Raw genomic sequence first — 19,839 nt, forward strand, 5'->3', positions numbered from 1 at the left:
TAAATAGGACCTTTTACTATTGTATTAGGTATCTTTTGATCATCTTAGGATCTTAGGATCATCTTTGAACGCATTGTTCTTAGATCAAGGGGGCTGGCCATATCGGCCATGCCTGGACCTTTCACTTATGTATTTTCAACGGTAGAGTTTCTGCACTCCATAGATTAAGGTGTGGAGCTCTGCTGTTCCTCAAAGATTAATGCAAAGTACTACTGTTTTCTATTCAATTCTTCTTATTTCGCTTCTAAGATATCCATTCGCACCCAAGAACGTGATGAAGGTGATGATTATGTGTGACGCTCATCATCCTTCTCCCTTATGAACGCGTGCCTGACAAACACTTCTGTTCTACATGAAATAAGCTAGAATGAGTATCTCTTAGATCTCCTAACCAGAATCTTCGTGGCGTAAGCTAGAATGATGGCGGCATTCAAGAGAATCCGGAAAGTCTAAACCTTGTCTGTGGTATTCCGAGTAGGATTCAATGATTGAATGACTGTGACGAGCTCCGAACTCGCGATTGCAGGGCGTTAGTGACAAACGCAAAAGGATAGTAAATCCTATTCCAGCATGATCGAGAACCGACAGATGAATAGCCGTGCCGTGACAGGGCATGTGAGCATATTATTCACTGAGAGGATAAGATGAAGCCATTGGCAAGGGTGATGCCTCCAGACGATTAGCCGTGCCGTGACAGGGCATTGGATCATTTTCCCGAGAGATGACCGAAAGTAGCCATTGACAGTGGTGATGTATCACATAAAGCCAGCCATGGAAAGGAGTAAGACTGATTGGATGAAGATAGCAGGAAAGCAGAGGTTCAGAGGAACGAAAAGCATCTCCATTCACTTATCTGAAATCCCTGCCAATGAATCTACATAAGTATCTCTATCCCTTTTATTGTTTATTTTAATCTAATAAAGTATCATGTTTAAATCCGCCTGACCGAGATTTACAAGGTGACCATAGCTTGCTTCATACCAACAATCTCCGTGGGATTCGACCCTTACTCACATAAGGTATTACTTGGACGACCCAGTGCACTTGCTGGTTAGTTGTATCGAAGTTGTGACAATTATGAATTAAGATCAAAGCACCAAGCTTTGGAGCCATTACCAGGGATTGTTCGAGCCTGGACATCACAATTTCGTGCACCAAGTTTTTGGCGCCGTTGCCGGGGATTGTTTGTGTTTGGACAACTGACGGTTCATCCTGTTGCTCAGATTAGGTAATTTTCTTTTTGTTTTCTTTTCAAAAAAATTTTTCAAAACCTTTCAAAAATTTTCTCCTTTGTTTTCGAAAAAAAAAAATTTTTTTCAAAAATTTTATTCAAGATTTTTAAGAATGAATTCTAGTGTTTCATGAAGCATGTTGAAGCCTGGCTGGCTGTAAAGCCATGTCTAAATTCTTTTGGACTGAGGCTTCAACTAATAACTTCAATGCATGTAATTCCATATATCACAGCTTGGCTGGCCATTGGCCATGTCTAGTGTTTTGGACTGGAGCTTTCATTGAAAGCTTGGCTGGCACTACAAAAAAAAAGGGTTAAAATGGCATTGATATTAAGGAGGTTTTAAAGAACCGCCATAATATCAAGACATTATGGCAATTGTTGCTACTGCCGTAATTGGCTTTATATATTTTGGCGGTTCTGGTGATTATGGCGGTTTGAACCGCCGTTTTCTCACACATATAAAATGAAAAAAATTGTAATCCTGGCTCATTCAACGCCATTCTTCGTTCTAGCTAGGGCTTCTCCTCTCTGGTTACGATTTGGTTACACCAACAAACAACGTAAAGGTAAGAAACAACGTTCATCATCTCCTCTCTGAACAACGCTCTGGTTACAATCTCATCTCTAAACAAACAACGTTCATCATCTCCTCCGTGTAAAGAAGCTCTCCAACAACGCCATTCTTCCTTCTAGGACTTCTCCTCTCTCCGCCGGTTACGATCTCTCCAGGTACCTCTCCCTCTCAAGTTAAATTGAAATGCTGTTTTATTTTGTTTTTTCTTTTGTGCTGTGGAGACGAAGATTCCGGCAAGAGGCAAGATTCTAGTGGCTACTGACCTCAGCATTTTGATTCCAGAAGGCACCGGTTTCTTTGTTTTTGTTTGGGTTAGGGTTTCAAAATTGCTTTTGGTGCTGATTTTTGGGGGTTTTTGTTTCTCTGCAGCTCTGTTAGGGATTTTTGGGTCTTCCTTGAAGCATTGGATTGACGTTGGTGCAGGGGTGATTGACGACGATCTCAGGTCTTCTTTCTTAACTTTACTCCCTCCTCTCTCTCTCTCTCTGAACTCAGATCTTCTATTGCTTACTTCTATTAAGGTGTTTCTCTAATCTCCGATCTCAGATCTTAGATCTCAGAAAAAACTGCTCCAATCTCAAACATGTAGTGCATCTCATTATTTGATTAACTTGTCCTTGCACTTAGATTTGATTAACATGCTGTAGTCCTTGTTTCATTTCATTCCTTCTGCTTCTTTTAGGCTGGCTGTCTTGGGCTTCCTTTTGTTTATATTTATTTTTGAACAATTTTAGTGGAATGGCTGTTGTTAGGTTATGGGGGTGTTGGTTTTGTTTCGGCCAAAAATCAATTACAGAGGATTGGGATGTGCGATTTTTACTTCCAACCGGTGACTCTTAATCATCTTTCATAAGTTTTTTTGTTGAAATTGATTGATAGTCTATTGAAATTTAAGGCTAAACTATTATTCAATGTTTTCTTTGTTGTATTCAATATATATGGTCCACACTACATTTTGTACAAGCATTTACCTTTTATGTGTATGATTATTCTTGTTTTGTAAATATCTTCATGGTTCTTGACTAGTAACTTATCATTTCATTTCGCTACTTACCGCAGGCACTATAACTTTGTGTTCCATTTCGTGAACAATTACTAGAGTATTATGGAAATAACAAAAGCATTGGGGAGTTGGAAGAAAATCTTTTAACTTGCTTAGCTGACTTATTTTCACAGGTAATTAGCCTCTAGTTTGGTCGATTTTGGGCTTCACATGCATCATGCCCCAGCTTGTTTCATCTTTGATAAACTCAACCATGATATTTGTTCTTTGAATGCCTTTGAATTTGTAGCCTTTTTATTTTTTTTATTTAATAACAATATTACTAGACTTTATTTATTTATTTATATGCTGATTCATTTATTTATTTATTTTGGTAGAAGAAAATTCATCAGAGATAAGACATTATTTGTTGTGGCAAGTAAATGGAAGTGGAGATTCTGAGCATGTTTCAGTACCCAGTTTTAGTTTCACTTCTTGTTCATTGTTATTAGTGGAGAAACCTTGTTTCATTGTTCGCGTTGTTGCAGCTCGTTTATTAGGTAAGCTTCTCTGCATTAGTTTCAGTATTTGTTTTTTCTTCTGATATTTAGTGCGATTCTCATTTGTTCTGATATTTTTCTCTGCATCGTGTACTAGTCATTCTTCCTGGTGATTTTTGCTGTGCTCAATAAGTTTGTTGATGATTAAGTTATGAAACCATAGTAGTTATTGTTATTAGCTTGTTCTTCTGAAATCAATAACTATAATTGTTGTGTTGAATTCTCTTTGGTCAATATCTTTAAAATAGCATCTTATGTGACTAAGCATCAAATTGCTTTTCATGTTTTAATTCTTCTAAACTAAGTTTTTTATCTCTGAAAATTGGTAAAATTGATTTATTTTCATGCTAGAATGTTTGACTTTGATGAACTTGCAATAGATGCTTTTTCTTATGATATAACTACATGAATTTATATGATCCTATTGAATTACTTCAGCCTCAGTGGTTAATAATGCAAATTTGGTAACTAATGCCAAGTTGTGCCTTATGTATTTCACATCATTAGTTCACTAAAAGGAGGATGGGGTCTTTATTGCTTCAATTGCTTTGCATCATATTCCTTGGGGTTCAAAGTTCAAACTAAAACTTCAATTGCTTTGCATCAAACACTCCCATTCCAAAATGCCAACATTCCCTACTAACTATGCATTTTCTATATTATTGTTTTATTTATACTTTTTCCCCTAATAATCATATCATTGATTTTTTTGGTTGAAACTGTGGCAATGGCCAGCTGGCTGGGCAGTGGATATACATATGCTATTAAGAAAAAAGTGAAACATAAAACATTTAATCTAGAATTCATATACTCTGCTTTTGTCTTTTCCTTCTTTTACTAATGCTAACCATTTGGAAAACTATTTTCTTAAAATAGTCAAAACAATTTTAAACGAAAATGTTTACTGTTGCTTATTATTAACTATTGTTTAGTTGTATTAAGGCCATTGTATTAAGAAGGACATTGTATCTCACAATCGCCACATATATCTTCTCATGTTATTAATTAATTAATTGTTAAGCATTACTTTTGGTTTTGGATACACATACTTAGTAAACTTTAAACTAAAGTGCTTTAGTTTGAGAATTTTATTTCTAATTTGGTATGTCCACAACTCGTGCCTCTCTCTAAGCTTACAAGTCAATGCTGTAAATTTAAAGAGTATAGGGGAAAGAGTGCATTCAAAGACACATGCACAAAGATATAGATGATGCTAGGAAAGGGGTCTCAAACTGAGGACAAAATAAAAAAATAGAAAGAAAAAATAGAAAAGAAAAGATAAACAAAAAATCAGTGGGAAGCATGTGCTTAGGCAGTGTAGTTTTACATTCCAATGGAAAGCTAATTAGACTCTTTCTTTAATGTTAATGCCTTTTTCTTTCTTTTTTCTTTTTTTAATTCCTTCCTAGAATTTGATCATACTACCATTGCATCTTTTTCACCAATGAGCTTGCATTTACGATTTTACTTGGTTGCCAATTAAATTATCGCATTGTCATCATCGCTATTTTTGTGTAATTAACAAATACCGTCACACAATTTTGGATTCGGATCTTATAAATTAATAAGAATTATTAGAAAATGAATATATTTTCAATTCAAATACAATTACCTCATATAGTAAAAGATATATGTATCTAAAAGAAAAGAATTAAGAGATTAAAGTGGCATGCGCTGACATACATAAACCTCAAGGAATTGATGCAAAGCAATTGAAGCAATTTGTGAAGACTTACTGAATTATAGTTGTTTGATTATTGACCAAGAGATTGTGTTTGCTTATACAGGTTGGAAAGAGAAAAGCCTTGTGATTTGATTACTAGGAAGTTGTTGTGCATAGGTATGGATCTGCTGTATATGAGTTAGAATGACATGTAATTATGAAACAATTGACACAGTGTTTTGTGCATTACCGAAACTACAGTGACCACAGAATTTTGTACTACTTTTTTACAATAAATTGACTATAGACTTTCCTCTATAAGTAGAGAGGCTGTTTTGATATTTAAACTTGTGATCTAGCAAAAATTTTACCATTCCACCCATGATTATAGGAAAGTATTAGGAATATATAAATCTTCAAGAAAAAAGAAAAAAAATTGCATTTAACTTGTTTAGTCCTTTGCAACTTTCATCTGCACTTCTAAAATTTCTTATTTACCTCATAGATGTCAGACCTGCAAGTAGTTTTTCCATTTCTATTGTAGGCTGCACACTATTTTGAGTTTATACATTTTTTATTATTTTGAGTTGAAAATTTTGGTTATATATATATATATATATAAAGATTATATATCAATATGTCATTCTAGTTGACCACATGCATGCTGATTATTTGAAACAGGTTTTAGATCTTCTTCAACTTTTGCTGCTAGCTACTTTACTTTGAAAGCTTCAAGTTTTAATATTTGCTGGGAAAGAAAAAAGAAGGGAAATTATCATTTGAAAGAGGTAATTATAATTTTCTTATATTTTTTTTAAATACTATTTAAGTAAGTTTTTAATATCTAATTTGCATATAAAAGAATAAATTTCTCGCCTTTAGAATATATATAGAATTTTATTGAATAGATTTTTTAAAATCCCTATTTGTAGTCCCTCTTAGTCATGTCAATCGATAAGTCATGGATTGGAAAACCACGAACCACGCATGAGTATAAAGATGGTTTAAACAAGTTTTTGGATTTTGCTTTTGAGCATCGATCTCTCGCGGGTCGTCAGATTAAATGCCCTTGTCCGGTGTGTGGTTTTGGCAAGTGGCAAACAAGGGAGAAAGTTTTTGAACATTTAATAGTCAAGCCATTTCCAGAAAACTACAAAGTTTGGTATTGGCATGGTGAAGAAGTAGTTGGAGTTGGGTCACAAGTTCATCAAACTAGTCATATTGTACAAGATGATTCGACATCTCAGCATCCAATGGTAACAATGCTCAATGACGCGTTTGGAGCTGCTGGACCTGACTTGAATGTAGATGGAGATGGAGATGAAGACAACATAGAAGATGGAGATGGAGACAATGCAGCAAATGAAGAGCACAATGGAGAAAATGTAGAATTTTACAAGTTGTTAGAAGATGGCAATGAACAATTGTATGAAGGGTGCACAAAGTATTCAAAACTGTCTTTCTTAATTAGTCTGTATCACATAAAGTGCTTATATAGAATAAGCGACAAAGCCATGACCGAAATCCTCAAGTTATTAAAAGATGCTTTTGGAAATGCAAAGATTTCAAATACATTCTATGAGGCCAAGAAAACCATAAATAAACTAGGGCTTAATTATACCAAGATACCTGCTTGCCCTAATGACTGCATGTTATATTGGGGGGAGGATGAAGATTTGCAAGAATGCAAAAGATGCAAGACATCTAAATGGAGCGATTCTAAAAAGAAGAAACCAGCAAAGATCTTGCGATACTTTCCACTAAAACCGAGACTTCAACGATTATTCATGTGTTCTAAGACTGCTCAATCAATGCAATGGCATGCTTCGGCAGAAAAGAAAGATTCGAAGATGAGGCATCCGCGGGATTCTGAAGCTTGGAAGACATTTGATTTACTTCATGATAGGTTTGCCGAGGATCCTCGAAATGTACGTCTTGGTCTTGCAGCTGATGGATTCAACCCTTTTGGAGCTATGCGTACAAACTATAGCGTTTGGCCAGTGGTGCTTATTCCATACAATCGGCCTCCATAGGAGTGCATGAAGCCAACATCACTTATCTTGTCAATGATTATTCCTGGAGAGAAAATGCCGGGGAACAACATAGACGTATACTTACAACCTCTTATTAAAGATTTAAAAGAGTTGTGGTATGATGGTGTTCAAACATTAGATAGGTTCAAGAATGAAATGTTTACATTGCGAGCAGCATTAATGTGGACAATTAGTGATTTTCCAGGCCTTAGTAACTTATCTGGGTGGAATGTACACAGTAAATATGCTTGTCCTACATGTAACTTCAACACTGATTCATATAGATTAAAGCATGGTGGAAAATGGTGTTTTTTGGGGCATCGCCGTTTCTTAGAAAGGGGTCATAAGTTTAGGCTAAGTCGTGCAAAATTTAATGGAAAAGTTGAGTTGAGGGATCCCCCAGCAGTACTAACAGGGTCAGAAATATTAGAACAACTTGAAGGAATCAATGTTTCATTTGGGAAGGAACTACAAGAAAGTAAAGGTAAGAGGATTCGACGAAAAGTTGTTGAAGAAGATGATGAATCGGGGATGTGGAGGAAGAAAAGCATATTTTTTGATCTTCCTTATTGGGAGTCTAACTTATTGCGCCATAATCTAGATGTTATGCACATTGAAAAGAATGTTTGCGACAATGTGTTATACACTTTGCTCAATGAGACTGGAAGGTCAAAGGATAATCTCAAAGCTCGTAAGGATCTTAAAGAAATGGGTATAAGGAAAGATTTATGGCCAGATGAAAATGGGAGATATCATCCATCTTTGTTCACAATGTCAAATTCCATGAAAGATATATTCTTGCGTACTATAAAGAATATTAGAGTACCAGATGGTCTCTCGAGTAATATTTCACGGTGTGTTGACCTGAAGCAAAGAAAGCTTTCTGGATTGAAGAGCCATGATTGCCAGGTTCTTATGCAGCAACTATTACCCATTGCCATACGTAATGTGCTACCAGATAAAGTTACTGCAGTGCTAATAGAGTTGTCTTCATTCTTTCAACAGTTGTGCTCTAAAAGCTTAAGTCTTACAGAACTTGAGAAGCTCCAACCTCGAATAATCCTTACCCTTTGTCATTTAGAAATGTTGTTCCCTCCTTCTTTCTTTACAATCATGGTTCATTTAACCTGTCATCTAGTTGATGAAGCAAAACTCGGAGGACCAGTACACTATAGGTGGATGTATCCTATTGAGAGGTAAATATCACTTTTCAATCATTATTCATTTAACTTATCACTTAGTTATATCTTGCTTAGGTATTTAACCTGTCACTTAATTATACAAACTAGGTATTTAGGTCATTTGAAGTCCTATGTACGAAACAAAGCTAAATCAGAAGGTTCTATAGCTGAGGGATACGTGGCTGAAGAAGCTCTTACATTTTGCTCTCGATACTTAGAAGGGATTGAGACAAGATTTAATAGGCCACCACGTGTTGATGATCGTCCGGATGATAATTGCAGTACACATGTGGATTCTCTTTTTCCACAAATGGGGAACTCAAAGGGAGCTTTCACAGTATTTGAGTTGTCACCTATGGAAAAAAAACAAGCACATCGATATGTGGTTTTAAATTGTCCATATGTCAAACCGTTCATTGAGTAAGTGCTTAAGGATTTCCGTACATGTTTTTTATTTACTTGAAAATAGTTGTTTAGTTAGAGTTAAACTTTCATATCTGACAGTGACTTCAAAGATTTTGTACGAAGACGATCTAAGGGTAGAAGGCCTTCAAATGTAGAGATAGAAAAAAAAGTCAATAAAGATTTTGTTACTTGGCTTCCTGCGCAGGTAAATAGAGAAGTGATAATTTTTTGCTAATATTGAGCTAGTATTTGTGGATATAATAACTAATATCTCTATCATAATAGCTTATGAACCCAGATATTATGAATACTGTGCATGAGGATTTGAGATACTTAGCAAGGGGTCCATCACGATATGCCAAGAGGTTTTCTACATTTAGTATTAATGGGTTCTCCTTTCGAACTACCAATCGAGACAAAGGGTTAAAGACCCAGAATAGTGGAGTTTTTTTAATATCTTCAACTCCTTGTGTTGCTAGCGCTAGTGATGCTGATGTTAGGAATGCTGATTTGTCATATTATGGCAAACTAGAAGATATTATAGAACTAAACTACAATGGCCGATTTCGGGTTACTTTATTCAAATGTAAATGGGCTGACACCACTAGAGAACGGGGCTGTAGAAAGGATAATTGGGGTTTTACTTCTGTTAATTTTTCACGAGTAATACACAGTGGTGACCGAGAGGAGGATGATCCATATATTGAAGCCTCACAAGCTCGAATGGTGTATTTTGTCAATGATGAAGTGAATAAAGATTGGAGTGTTGTCGTGCATTTGAAGCCAAGAGATTCATATGATATGGGCGGAAATGAAGATGATGAAGCATGCGAGAATGAGCCATGGTTAGAGCAAAACTTAGATTCTTTATTTGAAAATGGTGATAATCTATCATTGTTAAGAGAAGAGGTAGATGATGAACTACTAGATAATGACATTGGAGAAGACGAACACATGTCAGAATAATAGGTGAGTTTTATTAATAAGTGGTTTATTATAGAAAAATAATTTTTGTCTACATTTCTTCTTTTTCAATTTAACTTTTGTTTGTAAATTTTACATAAATATGTTGTTTAGATTCATTAATTGATTTAATGGAACTATTAAACCTTGATGCACATTTTATTCTATATTTATTAATTATTTATTTGATCTATTATATAGATATGCCAAAGCAAAAGAAGTACAAGAATCTACTTAAAGCAGCAGCTGCAAATTCTTCACAAGACAAGTCAATAGCAGCTGCAAATTCATCCCGAGACAAGTCGGCAGCTTCAAATGCATCACAAGTCAAGTCCGTAGCAGCTGCAAATTCCTCCCGAGACAAGTCGGCAGCAGCTACAAATTCCTCCCGAGACAAGTCGGCAGAAGCTGCAAATTCCTCCCGGAACAAGTCAGCAGCAGCTGCAAATTCCTCCCGGGACAAGTCAGCAGCTTCAAATTCCTCCCGGGACAAGTCAGCAGCTTCAAATTTCTCCTGAGACAAGTCGACAGCAGTTGCAAGTTCCTCCCAAGACAAGTCGGCAGCTTCAAATTCTTCTGAGCCATCATCAGTTGCTCCAACTATATCTGAGCATCCATCCGAACCTAAACGTAAACGTGGGCGTGAATCTAGGCATTACTGGACTGTTGATGCCATAGGTATGTAATATTCTCAACTGTAATATTCTCCAGCCACCTATCACACCATTTCTTTCACTCCTCTTCCTTTCCAAATTTCACTATCTTCCAATTTACATGTCCTTGTTCAGATTTTTCCCCAAATTAAATCACTTAGTAGGTTAATAGGGGGAACAATTTATCCTTGTGTTACGGTAGCTCATAGGAAAAATATGAATACATGATTGTAATTACTCTAATGTATCCTTTACTGAAATTATGTTACGAGTATATATAGTACATTATTTTCTTGTTTAAATAATGATATTTATCTTGCAGTGGATATTACTAATATTAGCCTATTTTCACCTTGATTCGGAATTCTGATGTATAATATATAGTATTATATATGTAGCTGTTACATTATACCCTGCACAAGAATAATCTTTTATAATATATATCTATCATCATATGTTTTATTCTTTAGTTGCTCAATTACTCATTTATTTATATTTATTTATCTATTTTAGATGAATATGAAAATAGTACACGCCTTCATTTATTAGTGAAGGATGTGCATAATTTGCCAGAAGGTTTGCGCATAGTTGTCAATTTTGATAGACAACATGCAGCAATAGGAGAAGCAGCCGGACTCCTTGCAGGAGTTTGTGGGCAATTGGCCACTGATTGTGTAGCATTTCCAATCAGTTTTGATAAGTGGTCAGACATTCCAGAGAGCTTTTTTGAAAATCAATGGAATATTTTTTTCCAAGTAAGAAGATTACTTAAACTCTAAAGCTTATTTCTTTGTCATTATTTAGTTATATTTGTTAGTTAATATATATTCTTTGTTCCATATTAAAGGCTCGATTTTGCTTCAAAGTGTGTGATAGCTTGGCCAAACGATTTCTGCTCCAATCGCTTGGCAAAAAATGGAGGGAACATAGGATAAAGCTTTGGAATGAGTTTTATGATCCGAGGTTGAGTAAAACCGAGATCATAAATAATACACCAGAAGATATTGCTCTTGATCAATGGGCTTTATTCGTAGAATATCGTTTGAAGCCTGAAACTCAGGTAAGTAATTAAGATTGTTAGTGAGTTCTATCACTGTTAGTGAGTAATTAAGACTATTGGATTCACTGAGAGTTAATTATTTTGAAGCTGAACTTATTCAATGGTTTAAGTTGGCTGATAGGAAATTAAGTATTATATGGAATGTTGTGAATGCATGTTTAACTCTATTTAATTTTGTCCAAACTAATCTTGCAGAATCTTTGTAAGAGGAATCAAGAAATTTGGCAAAAACAAATAATTCCTCATACTTCAGGTGCTAAATCAATTGCAAGAAGAAGGGCTGAATTGGTAATCAAAAACATAAAATAATTATATATATATATATATATATATATATATATATATATATATATATATTTGTTGATGTATTTGTGCTTCTATTTTTTCGGTGCTGAATAATTATTTGTTAGTTAGGTAGTATCTAGTAGGCATTCTGCATTCATTTATGCACATTTTCGTTCAACCTTGACAATAGTGCATCCAAAAGAATAGAAGCTGGCAGCATTTAGAAAAAGAAAGTAACAATAAACATTTAATCTTGCTTGCCACTTGGGTTAACTTAATGGCTTAAAACCTTCACTGAAAAACAGGGCTTTCAAACCAACTGAATCCATTCTTGAGAAAGGGATTGTAGAAGATTTTTCCCTATATAGTACATGAATCAAAAATATAAAATAATTTTTCCTAGCTTCCTTTTCTGCTTCTCTAAATTCCTTTTCTGCTTCTCAAATAGAACATATTGTTGCTGTTAGTTACTTAATTTTATGCATATCTTTTCTTGGATGATATATTTCTTGATCGAGTCTTTCTACTTTTCTTGAATTTAGACGGAAGAGACGGGAAAAGAAGTTAGTAGGGTTCAAATGTGGGATATCACTCACAAGAAAATAGATGGAAGTTATGTTAATGAAAAGGCTAAAGAAATAGCGGTAAGACTAAAGTGAAATAAGTAACTTGTTTGTATTTATTTTTCTTTCTTTTTTATAAGATAATATTATGTTTGATTCTTTCCCTTTCTTTTTATATATGTAGGAGAAGATTGAAGCATATAGTAGTCAACAAGCGGTGGAATCAACCGTTAATTCTCCTCTTGATGCTCTTGGAGTAGTTCTTGGGAAAGAGCACCCTGGTCGTGTTCGAGGTTTAGGCATGGGAGTTGTTCCAACAGTTGCTTTCAAGAACAACACTACAAGAATTAGTCAAATGAATTTAGGTTCTTCAAATGATGCTGGCACATCAACTACTTGTGGTCCAAATGTGCAAGAAGAGTTGGATACTGTTAAAGCGCAATTGCAAGCACTAGTATCCTATATTGCTTCTAAGGAAGGAGGAAAAATTCCAGTGGAATTGGCTAGAATGTTCCCTACTCAACAAATTTCACAGGTACAAAATACAATTTATATTCTTAATACCTTATTCCATGTGTTATATTTGGACTCTTAAGGGAATCTGGGTCAATTTTAAAATTTGACTTTTGAAGCTAGCTTTAACTTTGTTAATTAAAAGCCCACCAACAATTGATTCCTATGAAAAGGTGCAAGCAAGAATGCTAAGAAACATTTTAAAGAAGCTAAGTTAATATTATAATAACCAAAATTAGATTGAAGTAGTAGCTAGCTAATGATGAATTAGATCCTTGTGGAGGCTCAAGCCCTAATCTTAGTTCAAGGTCTAATTCTGAAGATGATGAGGGACCTTGTTGACCAGAAATTTGATCCTCTTGCTATTGAAGATGATGATGAGGAGGAGGTGATGATGATGATTCTGAAAAGAGTGGTAACTGCCTCATCATCACAATATTATTATTATTGGTTTCATCGTCCATAAGTGGTTGATGAGGCACATTCAAAAGCTCTTTATTATTATTATCATTGTTACTACCAAGATTCCCCTCCAATAAAAATTGTTGATGATGAGTAGTTTGATTTGAAGAAGAAGAAAATTGTTGCTGTTCTTTGATCTTTGCTTTGTCCTTCCTATGAAGGTTCATGTGACCTCCAAGTACTTGTGCATTAGAGAAGCCTCTCTTGCAGAAGTTGCTTTGTTGGATTATATATTAATAGTTTCAGATTCAATTTTATGTGATCTTTGATCTTTTCATTTTTGATTGAATAATTTTATATTAATAGTTTCAGATTCAGTTTTATATCCTTTTTTATTGTGCTCATAATTATATTTTTGTTGTAGGGATTAGATCAAGAGAGTGAGATTCCATCACCAAGAGAGTTAGGAAGTAGGTCTTCTGGAGCGAGCAACAAAGAAGCATGATCTTATATGATAAAGATTTCATGTATTAAGTATTATAGATATATGTTAAGACAAATTATTGAAAAATGTTATCTTAGATACTTTGTTTTTGGATTATGATTTTTTATTTTCGGAGACTGTGTATGAATTAAAAATCTTGTTATGATGTTTGATTCAAGGTTATGCTTTTTAGTTATTGAGATTTTAAAATTTGAGTTCTAAAAATGTCACTTTAAATACATAGTTTCAATCTCATTTTAAAAAGTATAAAATTGCAATTAGGTAAAAACGACGGCTAAAAATGCCATTTTAAACAAAAATGGTGCCATTATATCCTGGTAAAAATGGCAGTTAAAAAATGCAATTTTAAACAAAAATGATGCCATTAAATACTGGTAAAAACGGCGGTTATAAATGTCATTTTTAATGAGAAGGATGCCATTAAACCCAGGTAAAAACGGCGGTTAGAAACGCCATTTTAAACGAGAAGATGCCATTAAACCCAGGTAAAAACGGCGGTTATAAACTGCCATTTTAAACGAGAATATGCCATTAAATTCAGGTAAAAACGGCGGTTACAAACCGCCATTTTAAACAACCACAAAACCGCCGTTTTATTTGGTTAAAATGGCGGTTAAAAACCGCCATTTTAACCGCCCAAAAACCGCCGTATTATCCACTGGTTATTACGGCGGTTTTCAGAAAACCGCCGTAATAACCAGAATGGCGCCCAGAATTCCGGCGTTTCTTGGGGACGCCATTTTCGGTAATAATGGCGGTTGTAACCGCCGTAATTACCTTAAAAAACCGCCATTTTAACCCTTTTTTTTTGTAGTGTGGCTAGTGAGCCATGTCTAATTCCTGGACTGAAGCTTTAGACTAACATGGCAAGATTCCTGGAATTCATATTAAAAATTTTGGAATCCTTATTTTTTCTTTTAAAATTTTCGAAAAATATAAATAAAAATCCAAAAAAAATTAGAAAATCATAAAAATCAAAAATATTTTCTGTTTCTTGTTTGAGTCTTGAGTCACATTATAAGTTTGGTGTCACTTGCATATGCATCTTACATTTTTCGAAAATATCATGCATTCATAGTGTTCTTCATGATCTTCAAGTTGTTCTTGGTAAGTCTTCTTGTTTGATCTTGATGATTTTTTGTTTTGTGTCTTTTCATGTTTATCATATGCATTCTTGAATTCTTAGTGTCTAAGCATTAAAGAATTCTAAGTTTGGTGTCTTGCATGTTTTCTTTGCATTAAAAATTTTTCAAAAATATGTTCTTGGTGTTCATCATGACATTCAAAGTGTTCTTGGTGTTCATCTTGACATTCATAGCATTCTTGCATGCATCACATGTTTTGATCTAAAAATTTCATGCATTGCATCGTTTTAGTGTTTTTCTCTCTTGCATCATAAAAATTCAAAAATAAAAAAAAATATCTTTCCCTTTTTCTCTCATCAAATTCGAAAATTTGGATTGACTTTTTCAAAAATTTTTAAAATCAAATTGTTTCTCATGAGTCAAACCAAATTTTCAAATTTGAAAATCTTATCTTTTTCAAAATCTTTTTCAAAAATCAAATCTTTTTCAAAATTATTAGTTATTTTCGAAAATTTCAAAAAAAATATTTTTCAAAAATCTTTTTCTTATTTTTATACCAAATTTTCGAAAATAACTAATCAATTAATGTTTTGATTCAAAAATTTGAAGTTTGTTACTTGCTTGTTAAGAAAGATTCAAACTTTAAGTTCTAGAATCATATCTTGTGATTTCTTATGAATCAAGTCATTAATTGAGATTTTAAAAATCAAATCTTTTTCAAAACTAATTTCAATCATATCTTTTCAAAAATATCTTCTTATCTTATCTTTTTCAAAAATATCTTTTCAAAATATCTTTTCTAACTTCCTAACCTCTTATCTTTTCAAAAATTTGTTTCAACTAACTAACTAACTTTTTGTTTGTTTCTTAACTTTTTCAAAACCACCTAACTAACTCTCTCTAATTTTCGAAAATATCTCCCCCTTTTTCAAAAATTTCTTTTTAATTAACTAATTATTTTATTTTTATTTTTATTTCAAAAAAAATTTTCGAAAAAATACTAACAATTTTCAAAAACTATTTTCAAAAATCACTAACTCCTTTTCAAAAATAATTTTCGAAAATTATACCTCCCCCATCCTATTCTATTTATTCATTCATATCCTAACATCTCATCTCACATCTCTTCCATTCTCACAGTTGTGTTTCTTCCTTTATATTACATTCTTTGTCTCCCCCTTTTCTTCCACTCACAAAGGGATCCCTATACTGTGGTATAAAGGATCTCTATTATTATTATTATTATTTTTCTGTGCCTTCTTCTTTGTCATATGAGCAGGAGCAAGGATAAGAACATTCTTGTGGAAGCAGATCCAGAACCTGAAAGGACTCTGAAGAGAAAATTAAGAGAAGCTAAAATACAACAATCCAGAGATAACCTTTCAGAAATTTTTGAACAGGCAGAGGAGATGGCAGCCGAAAATAATGATAATGTAAGGAAGATGCTTGGTGACTTTACTACACCTAATTCCAATTTACATGGAAGAAGCATCTCCATTCCTGCCATTGGAGCAAACAACTTTGAGCTGAAACCTCAATTAGTTTCTCTAATGCAGCAGAACTGCAAGTTTCATGGACTTCCATCTGAAGATCCTTTTCAGTTCTTAACTGAATTCTTGCAGATATGTGATACTGTTAAGACTAATGGAGTAGATCCTGAAGTCTACAGGCTCATGCTTTTCCCTTTTGCTGTAAGAGACAGAGCTAGATTATGGTTGGATTCTCAACCCAAAGACAGCCTGAACTCTTGGGATAAGCTGGTCACGGCTTTCTTAGCCAAGTACTTTCCTCCTCAAAAGCTGAGCAAGCTTAGAGCGGATGTTCAAACCTTCAGACAGAAAGAAGGTGAATCCCTCTATGAAGCTTGGGAAAGATACAAACAGTTGACCAAAAAGTGTCCTTCTGACATGCTTTCAGAATGGACCATCCTGGATATATTCTATGATGGTTTATCTGAGCTATCAAAGATGTCACTGGACACCTCTGCAGGTGGATCAATTCACCTAAAGAAAACGCCTGCAGAAGCTCAAGAACTCATTGACATGGTTGCTAATAACCAGTTCATGTACACTTCTGAAAGGAATCCTGTGACTAATGGGACGCCTATGAAGAAGGGAGTTCTTGAGGTTGATACTCTGAATGCCATATTGGCTCAGAATAAAATATTGACTCAGCAAGTCAATATGATCTCTCAGAGTCTGCATGGAATGCAAGCTGCATCCAACAGTACTCAAGAGGCATCTTCTGAAGAAGAAGCCTATGATCCTGAGAACCCTGCAATAGCAGAGATAAATTACTTAGGTGAACCTTATGGAAACACCTATAACTCAACATGGAGAAATCATCCAAATTTCTCATGGAAGGATTAAAAGCCCCAACAAGGCTTTAATAATGGTGGAAGAAACAGGTTTAGCAATAGCAAGCCTTTTCCATCATCAACTCAGCAACAGACAGAGAACTCTGAACAAAATGCTTCTAATTTAGCAAATCTAGTCTCTGATCTATCTAAGGCCACTGTAAGTTTCATGAATGAAACAAGGTCTTCCATTAGAAATCTGGAAGCACAAGTAGGCCAGCTGAGTAAAAGGATCACTGAAATCCCTCCTAGTACTCTCCCAAGCAATACAGAAGAGAACCCAAAAGGAGAGTGCAAGGCCATTGATATAAGTGCCATGGCCGAACCTGTGAGGAGAGGAGAGGACGTGAATCCCAAGGAGGAAGACCTTCTGGGACGTCCAGTGATCAATAAGGAGCTTCCCTCTGAGGGACCAAAGGACTCTGAGGCTCATCTAGAGACCATAGAGATTCCATTGAACCTCCTTATGCCCTTCATGAGCTCTAATGAGTATTCCTCTTCTGAAGAGAATGAGGATGTCACTGAAGAGAAAACTACCAAGTTTCTTGGTGCAATCATGAAGCTGAATGCCAAATTGTTTGGCATTGATGCTTGGGAAGTTGAACCTCCCTTGTTCATCAATGAACTAAGTGATCTGGATCAACTGACATTGCCTCAGAAGAGACAGGATCCTGGAAAGTTCATATTACCTTGTACCATAGGCATCATGATCTTTAAAGCTCTGTGTGACCTTGGTTCAGGAATAAACCTCATGCCCCTCTCTGTAATAGAGAAACTGGGAATCTATGGGGTGCAAGCTGCTAAAATCTCACTAGAGATGGCAGACAGCTCAAGAAAACAGGCTTATGGACAAGTAGAAGATGTATTAGTAAAGGTTGAGGGCCTTTACATACCTACTGAATTCATAGTCCTAGATACTGGAAAGGAAGAGGATGAATCCATCATCCTAGGAAGACCTTTCCTGGCCACAGCAAAAGCTGTGATTGATGTTGACAGAGGTGAAATAGTCCTTCAATGGAATGAGGACTCCCTTGTGTTTAAAACTCAAGGATCTCCCTCTGCAACCATGGAGAGGAAGCATGAAAAGCTTCTCTCAAAGCAGAGTCACCCAGAGCCCCCACAGTCAAACTCTAAGTTTGGTGTTGGGAGGCCACAACCAAACTCTAAGTTTGGTGTTGAACTCCCATATCCAAACTCTAAGTTTGGTGTTGGAGAGTCTCAACAAAGCTCTGCACATCTGTGAGGCTCCATGAGAGCCCACTGTCAAGCTATTGACATTAAAGAAGCGCTTGTTGGGAGGCAACCCAATGTTTATCTAATTCTTATTTTTATTGTTTTTCATGTTTTCTTAGGTTAATGATCATGTGGAGTCACAAAATAAATATAAAAATTGAAAACGGAATCAAAAACAGCAGAAGAAAAATCACACCCTGGAGGAGCATATGCCTGGCGTTCAAACGCCAGAACAGAGCATGGTTCTGGCGCTGAACGCCCAAATTGGCAGCTTCTGGGCGCTGAACGCCAGAACAGGCATGGTTCTGGCGTTCAACGCCAGAAATGGCACACAGATGGGCGTTGAACGCCCAAAATGGCCACCAACCTGGCGCTGAACGCCAGAGTTGGATACAAAGGCATTTTTACATGCCTAATGGGTGCAGGGATGTAAATACCTTGACACCTCAGGATCTGTGGACCCCACAGGATCCACTCAGGATCTGTGGACCCCACAGGATCCCCAACTACCTCCACTCACTTCTTCTCACCACTCTCTTTCACACAACCCCATAAACACTCTTCCCTAAAAAGCCCTTCACCAATCACCTCAATCTCTCTTCCCCATTAAACCTTCACCACTCACATCCACCCACTCTTCCCAATAAACCTACCTCATAAACTCCACCTACCTTCAAAATTCAAAACCAATTTCCCACCCATATGGCCGAAACCTCTCCCCCCTTCCCTTCCCTATATAAAGCCCTCCATTCTTCACCAAATTCACACAACACAACCCCTCTATACCCTTCTTGGCCGAACCACATAACCCTCTCCCTCTCCTCCATTTCTTCTTCTTCTTCATCTATTCTTTTGTTTATTGCTCGAGGGCGAGCAATATTCTAAGTTTGGTGTGGTAAAAGCATAAGCTTTTTGTTTTTCCATTACCATTGATGGCACCTAAGACCGGAGAATCCTCTAGGAGAGGGAAAGGGAAGATAAAAGCTTCCACATCCGAGTCATGGGATATGGAAAGATTCATCTCCAAAGCCCATCAAGACCACTTCTATGATGTTGTGGCCAAGAAGAAGGTGATCCCTGAGGTCCCTTTTAAACTCAAAAGAAATGAGTATCCGGAGATCCGACATGAAATTCAAAGAAGAGGTTGGGAAGTTCTAACAAATCCCATCCAACAAGTCGGCATCCTAATGGTTCAAGAGTTCTATGCCAATGCATGGATCACCAAGAACCATGATCAAAGTAAGAACCCGGATCCAAAGAACTATGTTACAATGGTTCGGGGGAAATACTTAGATTTTAGTCCGAAAAATGTGAGGTTGGCGTTCAACTTGCCATACATGGAAGAGAACGCACGCCCCTACACAAGGAGAGTCAACTTTGATCAAAGGTTGGACCAAGTCCTTATGGACATATGTGTAGAAGGAGCTCAATGGAAGATTGACTCCAAAGGCAAGCCGGTTCAACTAAGAAGATTGGACCTCAAGCCTATAGCTAGAGGATGGTTGGAGTTTATTCAATGCTCAATCATTCCCACTAGCAACCGGTCTAAAGTTACTATAGACCGGGCCATCATGATCCATAGCATCATG

At 35.8% G+C, this 19,839-nt stretch overlaps 3 protein-coding genes and 1 non-coding gene across 4 annotated transcripts; 3 read left to right on the top strand and 1 right to left on the bottom strand.

Moving 5' to 3' along the window:
- The first annotated feature begins 5,957 nt into the window (after positions 1-5,957).
- On the top strand, positions 5,958-7,046 carry LOC112727461 (uncharacterized). Its single transcript, XM_025777198.3, has one exon. It carries the CDS (start codon positions 5,958-5,960, stop codon positions 7,044-7,046), a length of 1,089 nt encoding a protein of 362 aa, XP_025632983.1.
- A 6-nt stretch (positions 7,047-7,052) lies between these two features.
- On the top strand, positions 7,053-9,598 carry LOC112727460 (uncharacterized). The gene is made up of 4 exons (XM_025777197.3): positions 7,053-8,242; positions 8,336-8,647; positions 8,732-8,837; positions 8,918-9,598. The coding sequence occupies exons 1-4, from the start codon at positions 7,053-7,055 to the stop codon at positions 9,596-9,598; spliced, it is 2,289 nt and encodes a 762-aa protein (XP_025632982.1).
- Positions 9,599-9,798: 200 nt separating this feature from the next.
- LOC112730081 (uncharacterized) lies at positions 9,799-13,691 on the top strand. Its single transcript, XM_025780192.2, has 8 exons — positions 9,799-10,038; positions 10,120-10,273; positions 10,762-11,003; positions 11,096-11,308; positions 11,504-11,596; positions 12,136-12,237; positions 12,341-12,691; positions 13,496-13,691. Exons 1-8 carry the CDS (start codon positions 9,799-9,801, stop codon positions 13,574-13,576), a joined length of 1,476 nt encoding a protein of 491 aa, XP_025635977.1. The 3' UTR covers positions 13,577-13,691.
- A 2,775-nt stretch (positions 13,692-16,466) lies between these two features.
- LOC112731470 (small nucleolar RNA R71) lies at positions 16,467-16,574 on the bottom strand. Its single transcript, XR_003167245.1, has one exon. It is a non-coding gene; the product is annotated as a small nucleolar RNA R71 (small nucleolar RNA).
- Between the last annotated feature and the right edge of the window lie 3,265 nt (positions 16,575-19,839).

Source organism: Arachis hypogaea, chromosome 12 (genome assembly GCF_003086295.3).
Source record: "Arachis hypogaea cultivar Tifrunner chromosome 12, arahy.Tifrunner.gnm2.J5K5, whole genome shotgun sequence".
Taxonomy (NCBI): Eukaryota; Viridiplantae; Streptophyta; class Magnoliopsida; order Fabales; family Fabaceae; genus Arachis; species Arachis hypogaea.